General features: G+C 31.8%; 1 protein-coding gene across 3 annotated transcripts in view; it reads right to left on the bottom strand.

The window, feature by feature from the left end:
• LOC148602098 (delta-1-pyrroline-5-carboxylate dehydrogenase, mitochondrial-like) overlaps nt 1–17,089 on the bottom strand; it is a 29,233-nt gene that overhangs the window by 11,266 nt on the left and 878 nt on the right. For all 3 annotated transcript variants that reach the window (XM_088554390.1, XM_088554391.1, XM_088554392.1), the window contains exons 2-10: nt 14,555–14,771; nt 13,753–13,800; nt 8,432–8,587; nt 7,996–8,076; nt 7,026–7,100; nt 5,297–5,371; nt 3,958–4,145; nt 1,315–1,388; nt 585–826 (exon numbers count right to left, since the gene is read on the bottom strand). In XM_088554390.1, the coding sequence (XP_088410516.1) occupies nt 585–826; nt 1,315–1,388; nt 3,958–4,145; nt 5,297–5,371; nt 7,026–7,100; nt 7,996–8,076; nt 8,432–8,587; nt 13,753–13,800; nt 14,555–14,771 (1,156 nt within the window). The remainder of the gene's footprint in view (nt 1–584; nt 827–1,314; nt 1,389–3,957; nt 4,146–5,296; nt 5,372–7,025; nt 7,101–7,995; nt 8,077–8,431; nt 8,588–13,752; nt 13,801–14,554; nt 14,772–17,089) is intronic.

Genomic DNA, 17,089 nt, shown 5'->3' with positions numbered 1-17,089 from the left:
CTACCCTTCGACTACCAATTGGAAAATCTCATATGGGATTATTTTTTATAACCACTTTTTGAACAAATTGGGAAAATTTCATCAAGGTATGGAGGAAATTAAAAGCAAACAATAACACTAAGCAAAAGTCAGGATTACAGGAGACTATCAACGAAAAGAAATCTGGCAAAATGGGAAGTAAGTACACCACAGAAATAGAATTAGAAGTATTATTTGAAAAAGTTAAGTTCATTAAAAGGAAAAGAAAATCTGAGCCTTAAAATTATACATTTTTTTTTCTTTTAGCTTTAAAGGAAAGCATCTATTTTGATTTTTTTAAAGTCTAATACAAAACTAACACATTGTAGTTTAATATGAAAGCATACAATTCATGACCATGATGTCTAATCCTTTACATCAACAAGGAAACTATTAGTATTAAACCTTTCTACATGTTTTAATTAAGCATTTTCTGTGAATCTGGAATAAGCATAGTAAAAAAACCAGTATTTCCCTTTTTTGGATTTACAGCAGAAAAGCTAAAATAAGCTGCCAATGAAAACAAATAAACCCTCACTGCTCTATAATACCTATAAAATCAGTACCTTATCATCTATCACAGCTGATACAAATGTCTCTTTATCCATTGGAGATCCAACCTTTATTTTCTTATGAATGTCTACCATTTTGGACTTGACCTCAGGCCACATTGATTGTGGAATGTATAATCGAGAACAAGCGGAACATTTCTGACCCTGATATTCAAATGCTGATCTTACAGTGCCATTGACTATGCTCTGTAAATCAGCTGACGTGTGAACAAAATGGAAATTTTTACCACCACATTCTGAAAACAAGACATACAATATATAACAAGAACTGATATGGTTAATTTGCAAAGAGATAACAACCCCAGTGTGTAAGATGTGAACATATAAAATCCTTTGTAGGATTTATTTCCCCTTCCAGGGATTTGGCAGTTATTATCATCCATCAAGTTTATCTACACATGATACTTCACAACCTTATAAAGTTTAGTTAAAATAAATCAAGATGTGTAGGAGCAATTGTGCTAACAAGATAGGTGGAAGATGGACACACCGACAGACACAACACCTGATCATCATCTTCACATAAGAGGAAGGCACAGACAGACACAACATCTGATCCTCATCTTCAAGGTAGAAACAACAAACACATTGTAAATTTAAGAAGTTAATAATGTGATATTGTGCTTAAAATCAAACATTTGTGTACAGACAAAACAAGAAGAAAATTCTAAAACCAGGAACATTGTTTCATGGAACATTATATTTCCTAATGAGAAATACTTACCTCCAATTAATCTTGGATATGTACGGAAGTTTTCTAAATTGTTTGCTACAAGTTTCCACAAAGTCTGGAATGTTCTGTAAAATATTGGTTAGACATAACTTTTATTCAAATTTGAAGACATTGGCATAGTTTCATATTGAAATGTCATATCGAACACTGACCCTAGCCTTTGGTCATATATAAAAACTTACTTTTCCTTACAAATGGACAGGTAAAGGTAGAAACAAATTAAGTGTCAGTCCCTGTAAAAATCAGGCAGTCAGTGAAACATGGTATGAAAAAACCCATCATTTTGAGAGTGTAATTTGACTATTTTTACCATCAGAGGCAAGGAAAACGGCCAAGATTTTTCATATCTTGCTGGTCCATTTCTTTAAAATGCACTGAAAATGAACACTTCAAGGGCAGATAACTCTGTCAAAAAACATTTTCCGCCAATCCAGTGAAGGAGAGACCAAATAATAGCCTTTCAAATATTGAAAGTATTATTGAGTGATGTTACATTATCAGATCAGTGAGGTTTTGACATGCATGTTTCTGATTTTTCCAATTTTGATTGATTCTTACAAACACTTGCACTTAATAATACAATTAAGAACTAGATAAAGTGAAGCCCCCACATTAAACCTTTATTCAGCTATATCATAACTCATAATTGTAAAAAGCACTTTGTCAAATGTGTTATTGTGTCTGTGAGACACAAATGATGCCCCTGCATGTGGTTTTGAGTAAAACTCAGCATAGCTGAACGAAACTTAAACTCAACCTGTAACTAATCATGACAGACTCACATACCAAAAACAAGTCAAGTATCTTCAAGCATTTACAAAGAAAAAAGCGAAAAACTATTATTTCAATACAATTTTTAAAGTGCAGGGCCCATTATTTTGGTAAAACTCAGCGTAGAAGAATGAAACTTATACTTGATTTGTAACTAATCATGACAGACTCACATACTAAAAAAGCAGTTCAATATCTTCAAGGGTTTACAAAAAAGTGCAGAAAACTGTTTTTTCCATGAAATTTTTTAAGTCCCATATTTTTGGTAAAACTCGCGTAGTGGAACGAAACTTTAACTCATTCTGTAACTAATCATGACAGACTCACATACAAAAAATCAGATCAATATCTTCAAGGGTTTACAAAAAAAGTGCGGAAAACTGTTATTTCCATGCAATTGGGTTTACAAAAAAAGTGCGGAAAACTGTTATTTCCATGCAATTTTTTAAGTCCAGTGCCCATAATTTTAATAAAACTCAGTGTAGCAGAACGAAACTTAAACATGATCTGTAACTAATCATGAAAGACTCACATACAAAAAATCAGTTCAATATCTTCCAAGGATTTCTAAAAAAAATTTGGAAAACTTAAAGGACGGACAGAATTACGGATGGAATTACAGACGGACGGACAGGGGTAAAACAATATGCCCCTCAACTTATCGTTGCGGGGGCATAAAAATCTGAGAACAAGTAAAGAAGGGGATATGATAAAATATCTTCGTTTACTTTCTTAGATATATCTGCTGGTCCATATAACATTGTATGGACCGGTAGGAAATTACATGATAATTTAAGAAGAGTATGTTTTTCTCTTTTCTTGAACACAAAAAACAAGTACAATTCATTTAAAAAAGTATAATATAGCAAATAGTTCATGATAATTTTAGGTCAAATTAATGCCAATATATGGGGTGGTTGGTTGCCTACAGAAATTCAATGAATTGCAGCTATGCTTCTGTGCAAGTTATTTTTTAAGCCACCTACTGACCTCTACCTTACCAAATGTAACCCACAGCATCACGAGCTATTTGCTAAATATATATATATTCAATTATAAACAACCCTATAAAATTTGATTAAACTCTGATCAACAGTTTTTATAGAAAAAAGCTAACCACAGTTATTAGTGAACAGATATAATAGTTATGTGTCAGTCCTTGTAAGAATCAGGCAGTAGGTGAAACTTAATATGAAAAACCCATCATTTTGAATGTTTAATTTGACTAGTAGAACCATCAGAATCAAGGAAATAAGACAATATTTTCCATCTCATGCTGGACAATTGAGTTACAATCTCATTGAAATGCACTGAAAATGAACATTCAAAGGCAGATAACTCTGTCAAAAACCTCATTTTCTAAGATTCTATTGAAAGATGTCTGAGCAAATCCAATGATGCAGAGATCAAACAATGGTCTTTTCAAATAATGAAAGCATTCTTGAGTGGTATTACAGCATCAGAAGGGTGGGGTTTTGACATGTATTATTCTGATTTTTACAAAAAACTTGCACTTAAATTTTTTTCACTTCTCTTAAAGAGTAATCTAGGAACCAACATCCCAGCGGAAATCAAAATGTAATCCAGGGACAAAGACCAGACATGGAAAACAGACACACAAAACAAAGAACATAAATAATCAAAATAATGCATACAAAGCAGCAAAAGTAAATGAAGAACTTGGACTCCACTAAAAACTGGGAGTATGAACAAGGTGCACCGGTCGGGTAAGCATCCTCTGCTTTTTAGAAACACCTGCCAAGCTGATCATAAAAAGTCATGTTCAGGGTAGAAAAAAGAAGAAAGAAAAAATATGACACCTTGAACAAATCAGTTATTCTAATGACAGGAAGTAACCCTTACTTAACACTGCCTGTAAAGTTGATTCCTGCCAGATGTTTAGAACTTGTAATAACATCTCCAAATACAGGACCGTCGGCAGGGACAAAGTTAATGATCCCGGCTGGTAGTCCTGCTTCTCTGTATATCTGCCAGACTAAGTAGTTAGATAGAATAGCTGTATCTGATGGCTTCCATAATGTCACATTGCCCTGCAAAATAATAGGAAGCAAAAGTTGTCTAAATCAGACACTGAATAATCCAGTAACCTATCTATACCAGACCCAGAGTAATCCAGTAACCTGTCTAAACCAGACACTATTTGAAGTCCTTTTACATCAGTTTTGGTTAACTCAGGTTACTTATTGGCCGATTCGTATTTATATATCACCTGTAAATATACAGTCAACATACTTTGACTGCTCAAAATATATTGGCTGTATATTTACAAGTGTTGAACAGTCACTGACTGAATATAACTTTTCGGTTGTGACGTCATAAATGTTACATAAAGTTGCCAGGATGTCATACCCTAGGATAAAAAACACTGTTTTTCTTGCTTAAAATATGATTTTTTGCTTAAAATTGAGTTGCAGTATAAAGACAATAACAGTGCACTGACTGGTCAAAATTTTTTATATACAAATTTGGTTCGGCACAGCCTCCTATTTTTCAGCAGTTCTAAGTCATATCCAAAAATCAGTTTTATGTCAAGTCAGTAAACTGTTATTGTCTAAATGCTGCATGCTTAGCACAGAGACAAAGACTATTTGGACTTTGGTGTGACTTGGCTGGAGGTTGAACGCAAGACCTTCCCCATTCAAGACAACCATGTACAAAGATGGTCTATCAGTATATTACTTATCAAAAAGTTATTTTAAAGTACCATAACTCTGAAATGAAGAGTCAATTTCAAACAAATTTCAAGTATTCAATTGAAGTGTGCTGAACATGTCTCTTAACTCCCTAAAAAAGCCTGTAAGTCAATCTTAATTTGAGAAAAAAAGATTAGACAAAAATATACAAAAAGACAAAAATATATAAAAACCAGGCCATTTCAGTTGAAGGAGGAAGAAATATCAATGACTAGTAGAGAAAAGTGACAGGCCACAGTGATCAATTATATCATGGGGATGACTAAAAAAATTTGCAAAACCAAAACCTTGGGCTTTGGAAGGAAAATGCAGTTTCTGTTTTATAACAAAGAAAATAATTTCTGGTAAGCAAGAGAAAAATGGTACTAAAAATGAGTACTAAGGTACAGGTATGTCATGAAAAGTACAATGGTATGTTATTAATTGTAATGCTGGGAACTATACTTCTTCTGAGAACTGTATTGAAATCCTACTGTAGCATGACTCACCATTATTGCTGGAGCCTGACAAAGATGGCCACCAATAGCTGTAAAGTTAAAAGGACTTATAGCAGCCCAGAACCCCTGAAACAGAATATGCATGTATGTACATCTATGTCGATCAATATAAAACTTTAGCAAAAAAATTCACTATCAAATACCAGTCCATATAAGATTCAGGTTCTAACTGTTGTAAAAGTTATTTATCATGTTTATGGTGTAGAGTAGAACCCACCTGAACAAAAAATGTTTTTACTGTCTACATATTCTACAATTTTATGTAACAATAGCCCTTTCTGTATTCACACTTGCATTTTTAGAAAACCTTACATTTTTATCCAACTGAAATGAGAAGTTATGTAGTCTATAGACTTGCTACAAGTCCCTCTTTATTATACATATACATATGATACAGAAAATCTATGTAATTAACCTACTCTGATAACACCACTACTAATTTCTGTGGCCTCTCTCCCATAATAATTAGTAGATTTGCTATCAGAGGGATACATGCAATCTATAAACTTTTTCATATATTCTTTAATATAAAGAGAGGGACTTATAGCAAGTCTATGTAGTCTATAATTGTTTTTGAGTATGAATAAAAGTCAATTCTGTGGATTTTCGATATGCATGCATCACCTTCTGATTTTTATAAAGATGGCAACTTAACTTGTTGAAATATATCAAACTTTTAGAGGTTGCAATTATAGAGGGTTTTAAAAGTTTAGCCCATTTTAAATGTGGTAGCATTGCAATCTTATACAAATTATGAACATCTCACATGCTCTTAGTTTTTTATATGATGTAGTGTGTAAGGTCACATGCCCCAACATACAAATTTATGAAAAAGAGAACTAACTTCAATTGAGGTTTGTTTTTGCCTTCAAAAGCCTTGTCTCCCCTGTTTCGAAGACTCCCATGAAATTCAGTGGATCATAAATTCCTGGTAACATGCACAATACATACAATTTCCTACTAAGCATCACAAAATTTTATACAGTAGTTTCTGAGGAGTTGTCCTTATTTAAATGGGGGGGGACATAATGAGATTGATTGCTATTAAAGCAAGTTTATTTATAGCCAGTTTCGTTTCGTGGAACCTACCACAGCTTTAAGGCATAGTAGCCAAATATCTTCCAATTTTTACAAACTTTTTGTTTTAAAAAGAATAACTCAAGCTGCTGAAGCATTACACCATGTCTTGCCTTAACAAATTCAGGCAAAATAAAAATAATTTCCTGGTTCTCAGGCCTTTCCTTACCATTTCAGGGGTGCTTTTTTTGCAAAATAAAAATCAAAACAAGATTCTATTTTCTTATAATTCTTTGGGTACGACATTTCAATGCATAAAATAAGCCTCCTTAATCATTTTTCTCAAATAAAAAAGATTGAAAAAACAAAAATATTTGTTCGTTTGAATGTCTTTCCCATTTTACAGTTCAAAGGGAATAACCAATAAAATGCAGTGAATCATAAATTCCTGGTAACAACAGCACAACTTCATAGCATGTCCTAACTACATAGAAAGTTTCATGAAATTTAGTGCAGTAATATCTAAGGAGTTACACTTACCAAAGTGGGACAGAGAGACAGACAAGACAAAAACAATATGTTTCCCCATGAAAATGGAAGAAAAATAACTTTGAATTGCCTATGTAATTTTTACCTTGCCTTCAAGACTGCCACATGTATCTTTCTATGTTAATACTAATGTATTATTAGGATGAACACTTACCTCCAAACCTCGGTACTGTTGGGTATTCTGTTCTACAGCAGAATTAGGACTGATCGGTTGGTTTTGAACAAGATCCTAGAATAACAAATTTTATAATGAGAATGGATATGATGAATATGTCAAAGAGACAACAACCCCATCAGGATGAAAAATGTCAGCTCAAGGCCACCCATGGGTATTCAATGAATGACAATGAAACCTCCGCACCACAGGACGGGCTGCAACTGGCCCAAAAACAGTGCTATAGAGGGTTACAGCACAACAGTTGCCTCTATATACTCCAGCAACATATAAAAGTAAACTGAAAGTGAAAATAAAACATTAAATACAAAGGTCAGAAATTCCCTCCCTCTTTTTAAATCAGGCCATTGTGGATAAAAAAATACACAATTAAAGACACCTAAAATCAATTTGTATGAACCTATATTTGACATATAACAATAGAACAAGATAGGGGATGTTGGACAGGTGGGTCTGAAACCAGCAAGTGAAGGGCAGGAGTGTTAATATAAGGGGAATAGGAATTGGGACGAATTGGGAAGAGGTGCAAAATTATAGAAATGAAGGGAAGTAAGAGCTGCTAAGCCTTGCACTTCCCCACACAGAAGCTGTTGGTCTACAAATAAAAGAAGGAACGGGTCAGTCAAAAAAAATAAATTCTACAGCTCTTATCTTGAGAAAAATAAAAAGAAACAAAATTTTCTTTTTGTCCTTAAAATTGTTCTCAATAAAAAGAGAGAGGTTTTCAATAACTACAGAGTTACACTATTCCACATTGAATAGAAACTTACCTGCTACTTGGTTGTTATGTCATATGTTAAAAAAAAATAAAAATATTTTCAAAGTATGATAAAGTTCAAGATAACAAAGTCTTAATCAGAACCTTCTTCATTTTCAGTATAAATTAATTAATATTAAGATAGTAAATTATTGGATAATCCATATAATTCTAAGTGAGTGTAATGCTTACCAATGCATATTGTACATTGAACCTAAGAAAATCAATCAGTTCACAAGTAGAGTCTATTTCTGCCTGTATAATATTCTTGGCCTACAAACAATAGAAGTGTTGATATGTAAAATCATAAACATGTTGAGAATCAACTTTTTAAATCATCATACTTAGCCATAAGCCAATAAATACATACAGATTTCCTTCTGAAGTACACAAAGTTACATTGCACATGTACCTTTTGTGAGGTAATACAATTGTATAATTTAAAAAAAAAATGACTTCTGGTATGTTTACATATCATATCAAAATGTTAGTATTTTAACATGAAAAGTTTGGTTTTTTTTTTAATAAATTCTCATTTCATCCCTCAAATACAATAAAAAAAACAATGTTCATATTCATCATAATAAATTAAAGTAAATGGCAACAAGATTGACTCAGCTCTTTGTACCTGTCCCATCATGGTAACTGCCATCAGATCCATCCTATACTTGTTAGCCATCAAATCAGCCGCCTTCAGGAAAACATCACAGCGTTTTTCTAAAGGAGTTCTGTCCCATTCTTTCCTAGCCTTTAAACTGTTGTCAATGGCTTTCTGTATAACATCCTAAAATGTTCAAAATAGAATTGAAAATTCATTTATCGAAAAGAACTAGACGAAATCATCAATTTATGACAGTAAAAGTTTAAGGACGTAGCCTTAGGGTAAGGAAAACAACTCCTGGATTCAGTGATATGTTTGTATCATATTAAATTTCACCAAAGCCTATCAAGCTTTCATTTGAAAGAGAATGAAATCAATCCAAATTACTTTGATGCTTACATGAGATTGATATAAAATGCTGAATACAAACGTTCCAATGATTTGTATGAGTTGTGTTCCTTACCCTAGGTCTACCTCCTTAATCAACATAACTGTCAATTTATTCTTCATCAGTTACTTGTACTGTTAATGTTGTCTGTGGCATAGGGGTGTAACCATACATTGTTTCTCAAACGATACATATCGCGATATTGGATATGCTTGACGGTAGGTATCACGATACATTTCAGTACATATGGTGAATTGTTTCCCCTTTACTGTGGTCAGAATTATAATGATGAGTATACATAGATAATGGGTAATTGAGTAAAGTCCTTTGCAAACTGATACCTTGTTACTATTATACAGAATTCTTAATAATAGAGAGAATTTTCTATGAACTTGAAATTGAATAAATTAATAGCTTTAAAAATTACAAAAATATTAATATAAGATATAACATAATATTGTTACAAAAAGCTGAAAATTTTGGTATGAGATTTTGTTTTCTTGTTAACAAAGAGAGATAAAATACATTTCCTACCTTCTGTGTGAAAACAAAGGGCATTTAATGAATTCTATAATCTACATGAAACAAAATAATTATATTTACTCTGCAACCTATCTTAACCAAACCCTGAAAAGTCTGAAACTGTGTCAAAACCATATGGTTTTTAAAGACCTTTATATAAGTTCAAATGTATTTTGATCCTTTGTAAACAAACCAAGTACAAAGGGGATCAGATTAGACAGGTTTCACTACATTATTCAATAAGGAATTATGCAGAGCTTGGTACATTTGTAGCCAAACACCAAGTTTAAGTATCTGGTTTAAAAAAAACCCAAAGAATTACTCACATTTACGGTTCAAAAACCAGTTTTCTGAACTGACTGAACTTCGAGAGTAGCCATGTAGACATAAATGAAGTTTTTTCATATATCGTAAGTTCATTTTTGTTGGACAGAGATTTTACTGTCATTGTAAATGACCCTATTGTCTGCCTTAAAACTTCAAACTATAAATGTTTGAACTGCATACGTCGTACCTAGAATATGTTACATCCGACAGAATTATTTTTAGCCCTTTTTGTGTGTCGGGGCATACACATATAAAACTTTGCTGACACTCCATCCTGATCACTTGGCTTAGTAGTGTGACCTTTCGTGATCTATTTATATGGCAAGCCAAAGTGGACAAAAATCAATATTTTGTAATTTTAGAAAATGAATTTCTAATACATGTATTACAGAATCATTTTTTTCAATATTAGAAAAGATTTTTTAATATTAAAAATTCATTTTCTAATAATACAAATTCCTGATTTAGTAATATTATAAAATATCACACATTTTGTAATATTACAAATTGAATTTGTCATATTAGAAAATGAATTTGTAATATTAGAAAATCAGTCACATTTTTAAATCTTACAATATGATTTTCTAATATTAAAAAATTGTCACTGAATTCGACAAATCCATTTTCTAATATTAGAAATTCAATTGAATCTTTAATATTAAAAATGATTTCTATTACTAAAAAAGTGTTTTGTGATATAATAAATCCAATTTGTAATACTAGAAAATGAATTTGTAATATTAAAAAATCATTTTTTAATATTAGAAAATGCTCATTTTTGTCCACTTTGGCTTTGATTTTTAAGTGTAATCTGCCCCAAACCAAGTTATTTCATATAAACAGTTAAAGCATTTTAACCAATTTGAATCACTCTTTAAATTATAGAAGTTATGATTCCCTTTTTTCATAAAAAAAAAATAAGGATGGTGTATTCAGTGTGTTATCTCTAATTAAGGAGATATTCAGCATTTTACATCAATCTAATGTAGCATCAAAGTAAATTGGTCTGTTTCATTCTGTTTTAAATGAAAGCTTGAAGGACTGGTGAAATTGAACGTACATGTATCACTGACTTCATGACAGTATGTCCCTTACCCTAGGTGTCTCCTTAAGAAGTATTAAGAAAAATCTATATACTAAGCATTTGAAGCATTAATATGGCAAAACTTAATTCAATTAATTCTGAGATCAAAAATATTCTTAAATGTACAAAAAAAAAACACCAGTGAAGTAATATCTTTTAATACAGTCAATAATTCTGGCTTGTTAAAGTGTTCATATGGATGTCAGTGGTATTTTAAGCAGTAGAAAAGAAAAAAAAAGTAGCAGGTGAATTGACGAAAATTTTGCAAGAGTTCATCTATTTTTGAAAATAAAGCAGCTGTCAAAAATGACAAATAAATGGAGCTGACCAATTTTGCATGGTTTCTATTGACATTCTTTGTACATGATAAAATCATCATTATCACCAATGAAATACATATGATTACATCATTACAAAGTTTGAACAAAAAACCCTACAATATATCATGGGGGCCATTGACTTAAGGAGGTATTTCTAATTTCAATATACTCATTTGAGCAGATTAAAAAAATTCCACCAGCACAAACTGAATATAACTTCTCGGGCCTAAAGAAAAGATTTTATATATAAATTATAGAAAATTTTACCATCATTATCTGTAATTAATACATATGACCAAGAGATGGGGTAAACATGACAAATGACAACTTTTAGTCAGAATTGATTAATGAAAAAAAATCCCAAGTAATTTTAACCTATTTTCTACCAATTAGCGGCAAACCTTTAGCAAATAAGTTTCCAGTAAAAATATGAAAAAATGTGGAAGGTACCTACTACCAAAGTTGGAACTATATTCATATACAACGAAAATCAAGGGGAATTAATTGTGTTCCTGTACCTGAATAGGATACAAACATTTCACTGATTTCAGGAGTTACTTCCCTTACCCTAGGTCTACCTTCTTAATAGTTTAAAACTTATTTATCCATCACCATATATACCTCCCGAAACTTCATTGTGTATGTTGCAAACTTGTGAATGGCAAAAGATTTACACAATGCATCAGTACAGAAAAAATTTAATTCTAAGAGCACTGCAAATTTTAAGTAAAATTAGCCCTATTAATTGTTCCATTCAGTCACTGCCTGTAGGATCTAACAACACTCCATTCTACTTTATGTTCAGATTACCTAAGAATCCTCAGGTATTTCCCTTTGAATAATGCTTTCAAAATCTTGAAAGATGAATTCAGATTGGCTGATTACAAAGTTCATCAGAACAGAAAGAAGAATGGAGTGTTGTTAGATCTTACATTCTGTGACTGCATGGACCAATAGGTAGATCTAATTTGAATCAGATTAGGTACTGTACAGTTTTCATTTAAAAAAATATTTTTGCACCTAGTCATACATTCAAAATGAAAAAGTATATATTTCAGGAGGTGTAACAGTGTATACCTAAAAGTCGAAGCAAGACATTTGTAAGGAATTATGGGGAAATAATTGCACTAGCTTGGGAAGTGGATTTATATTACCCTCCAATAGGGCTGGTAGTGGCAAGACATAAATGTACATGTATAAGTACTTTAACCTATTAAGCCAGAATTACATGTACAACTTACCATTAATCTACTAAAATCTGTACATGCAAATGAATTAAAATGCAGGTATATATACATGTAATAAAATAAAAACTTAGGTGATAAGGCATAAGACTATTTTTTTCAGCATCTCATTGATACCTTCTACCCCATCATTATCTCCTAATCAATAAAAAAAAATAAACATATTCCTGTCTTTTTCTGGTTATGGAAACATATGCTTCCTGTGTTACATACAGCCTTTCAAAGTTACACCATAAACCATCCCCAAAATCTCTACTGCACTGATACACTACATTCCAAATTGCACATGACATGCATTGGTATATATTTAATTATAATAAAACATTGCAAAAAGTTACTGTATCAAAGAAAAGGTGCACATTATAATACAAGTTTTTTGTGGGGTTTGTTTTGTTTATGTTGATGTACTAGATGTATTTAGATTTAGATATAATTTTTTTTTAGAACTCATCCCTCCAATCACAAAATTTCTAATCAAATCTGATTCATTACAATATTAACCAGTAATCATTAGTTAAGAATTTAAAAATACTGAAATATATGAAATACATGTACCAACATATAAAAAATTGAAAATGCAGTCAGTTTTTTCTTTTTTATAAACTGAAAAATCTATAAGACCAGACTGAATAACCAATACAATCATTCTCAGTCATGGTGAAATTTGTCAGACCGTCGGACATGACCAGTACTTTTAGCCGCCAGTCCGGTAAAATTTGCATGATTTCCAGACCAGATGTCCGATAGGTTTTTTATTAGACACGCCTCAACCAGAACTTCGGTTTAAAGATGGAGTCCAAATCGAGGCGAATTTGAATTGGATTTTTTTCGGTCCAGCAGATAATTGTTCAGTCCAGCATATTTTGTTAGTTTGCCGGACCAAAATGTTGGACAGGCTGGAAAATGATTTCTCCAGGTCTGCATTCTTCCTCAGCAATAGCTGGAAATAACTTGAAATACTGTGATAGCACTTTTAATCATGGATATCAACTTTTGTGGATTACAGATTAAGTAAACATTGGTTCATGAATTTTTAAATTTTGGTTTGACATTTCCCACAGTGCAAAGTAATGGAAAATAAGCATTCTGTTAGGAATTAAATTTTGTGGTTTCAGTCAACCACAAAATCCACCAAAATTGGAACCCCATGTACATAAGTATCTTCACAGTAGATGGTTAGCCGACTTGTGCCTATAATGTGAAAACAGCACACTAGAAAGTCTAACATTGTGTAATATATGTAAGAAGAACATCTAAGCACTATATAAACACACACATGAAAATAAATAATTCAAAACATTACACATATGCATGTTACAAAATCAGATATTGATTCAACTAAATCTACTTTTCTTTATCTATCTTTTACTTCCTACAAATAGTGCATGACACAGATATTAAGTATTAATGACATATATATATATATTGTAAATGTAATGTTAATATCAGATACATGTACTTACTGCGGAGGCATACCGGTACTTTGCAATCTTTACATTGTGGTCAAATGGCTAAAAATACACAAGAAAAAGTCAATAGAAAAATAAAGGCATGTAAAATTGACAAGCTAATGTATGCATGAGGTAGTTTAATAATTATGTAGGATTATCTCCCTTTCAAAGCATACCATTATGCAGATTTACCCAATGAAATTATTATTATGTTTTTCAGTCATTTTTTTATTACATTTTTTATCTAGACACTTCTTGTAATAGTTAATGAATAATACAATTTACATGTATATGTATACATGTGCTTGTTTCTTGCTTTTAACAAAGAAGTTCTCCATGTAGATTTTTTTCATAAATGAGTGATATTTTTATTTTTTCACTGAAAAATTAAAATTGAGGCAATTTGTGTAAACTGCCTGATTAAAATGGAAGCCACAATTAAAAGGAGAAGATGAACTTTTAGTCAAATGATTGATTTAAGCTAGGATATTTTTTGTATTCAAAACAAACCAACAAACACAGAAAATCATGTGATTGCTTACTCTCTTTGTGAGGAGGGAGTACCACACAGCATAAATTTGTGTGACCAGAAATATGATTTTATGGTATTGTAACTATTCCTACATGTATGCCAAAGCTTGCATTTAGCCACAAGTCCTAAGCCCTGGGCTAAATGCAGTAAAAATGTATTCAGGCTAATGAAATAATATGCACATCTCTTGTTTTGAGCTAGATGAATCCTATACAGTCCTCTATTATTCAGGCTAATCATTTGGAATTTTGAGGGGAAAGGCTGTTAAGTGAGAAATCCTACCTCAACTTGGTATTCAACATCTCCAGTCCTAATTTCTTCATCACCAACAATAATTGGCACATCCTCAGTTTTACTACTCCATTTTTCTAAAGATGCCAACAATCTTTTCTTTTCATCACTACCCTCTTCATAGGAGAGTATTGGTTCATTGACAGCTTGATATGAGCTCACATTTCTTCTTTGTCTTGAGACTAAGGTCTGAGGGCCATGACATAATCTGGAAGAAGAACATTTTAAAGTTAGATCTATAATATTCATTGTCGCAGAGCAAATTTTCAGTGGGACAGACAAAACATTTGCCTTTGTCAGTCCTCATAATGTCAGACAGCAGAAAAAAAGTTTGACCAGCACAAGAGGAAAAACCTATCCTAACATCCATGTACATATACTGTATATATACATGTAATACATACATATTCTAATAACACAATTTATTTCAAAGGAATTGAAATAGCTAAAGTAGAGAATCTTTTTTTTTAATAAAATTTGTCACCTTTGACTTCTCCTATTCACACACATGATGTTCTCCTATTCACACACGAGGAATATATTTGTAATTACACTGCATAAACTTTTATTCCTATTGAGAACTGTTTTTATTATTAGTAATCAGTCAATAACAAAAGCAAAATTTGTTTACCCATAGAAAAGGTTCTGGATCTTACATTCATAGATTTAGTCTTGTTATATTGTTTACATGTACTTGTATATTTTCAATGACATTTGTGTTCAAACAACATGTAATATGATTTTAGGCTTTGCCTTTGAGGGACAGAACTGTTTATAACACATGACCTTTTTGATAATGGCCTGCTTGGTGTGTCTGCATTTAAAGTACAAACAATTACTTCTGAACTGCTGCATACATGTACGTGTGCATCATTTCCAAAATACATTTGTACATCATTTCTGACAGAACAATTTTTATCCATGTTTCAGAAATTATCTACATTGTACATGTAAAAAAAGTACATTTGTGTATACATGTGTAGGAAGCTGCTGAGCCCCCATCCATATTATTAGTAATACTATACAGGTACATGTATGTTGTATAAGAATAACATTGTGGTCATCTGCGACACGATTTCATTTTATTGAGTTCCAGGGTGATTTTGACCTTTCACCTGAATGTACATGTATAGAGATAAACCATGTGTATGTAACTTAAAACTTGACAGTATAAATAATATCAGGTTTCCAAGTTTCACTGTACAATGTAATAGTGAATTGAAAATCTAGTTTCAATATTATTTTACATTAAACATGATTCCCAAGGGTATTTTTACACCATGAGTTATCTTTTTTTTTCTGAGATCAAATTTAAACTTTCGCTTATTTTCACAAACTATTTAACAATGACTGTATATACAGAGTCTTCATGGTTAGGCCAAGCAACTACAGGTACATGTATTTATATTCAGTGATAGAGTTATAATTATGGACAAGGGTAATTATGAAAACGATAGCACATTTCACATGCAGCTAAAACCATATTAAAAGGATATTAATGTATATTTTGTGCAAAGCACATGTATTAGTGTACTTTTTATTTTACATTTTTTGTAAAGGTATACATTTTGATTTTAACTTTTTCATAATTTGTACATTTAACTTACAAGATCCAGATTACATGAATATGTGTAAAACATAATGCATGTTGGTACAGTACAACCAGAGACACACTGACTGATCACCAACATATTGATACACCATTCTTAGAGTGGTACCCAATAACATTATAATGATTTCTCAAATTCTTTTTGGAACTTATTCAGTAAAACTTACCATTCAAAATTTCCAAAAAAATTAGGAGGTAATCTTAGGTTAAAAAAAATATTGGTTACCACTAACAGACTGGTATGTCTCTTTCAATACAGTAAAACATTTTACAAATCAAGAGCAACATGAGGTTACACTGGGTGTCCTGCTATGCATACCCCTATTTATACACAAAGTTGATATCGTAGAGAAACCAAAGTTATATGAAGCCACACATGAAGCCAAATATGTAATCCATCAATCCATTTATAGGAGCTGAGATACAATGTAATTGCAATGAATTCAGTTGGACGGACAGAATGACGGACAGACAAGGTGATTCCAATATAACAGAACAAATCTATGAGAAGCAGAATTACTTGTAATGTTGGCCAGAAACAATATTAAAACAACAGAAATGTTTATGGTAGAAAAAAAATGGGTGCATTGTACACACAGGTAGGGTTACGCAGGAAACATTTTCCCGACATTTATATTTGGCCTTATAATCCAACCAACCAAAAAAATTGAAAGAAATTTTCTTTATACAGCCTTCAATTACCAAATGTACTGTATACATGATATACCATAGAAAAGTAAAATTGGCTGTATCAAATTATTCCACAGCCTGTCACACAAAACCTAGAGATAATATTAGTATATACTTAAGAGTACTGGTATACTATTCTACCACAGTAATACAATACTTTAGAATAACAATAATTTAAATTACATGTATCATGTTGACCTACATGTAATGTATATTTGATTTTAAAT

The sequence above is a fragment of the Perna viridis genome, chromosome 12 (genome assembly GCF_037379345.1).
Source record: "Perna viridis isolate PV_CMFRI_1.1 ecotype Kerala chromosome 12, ASM3737934v1, whole genome shotgun sequence".
Lineage (NCBI taxonomy): Eukaryota > Metazoa > Mollusca > Bivalvia > Mytilida > Mytilidae > Perna > Perna viridis.
This window is presented reverse-complemented; position numbering and strand designations above follow the sequence as displayed.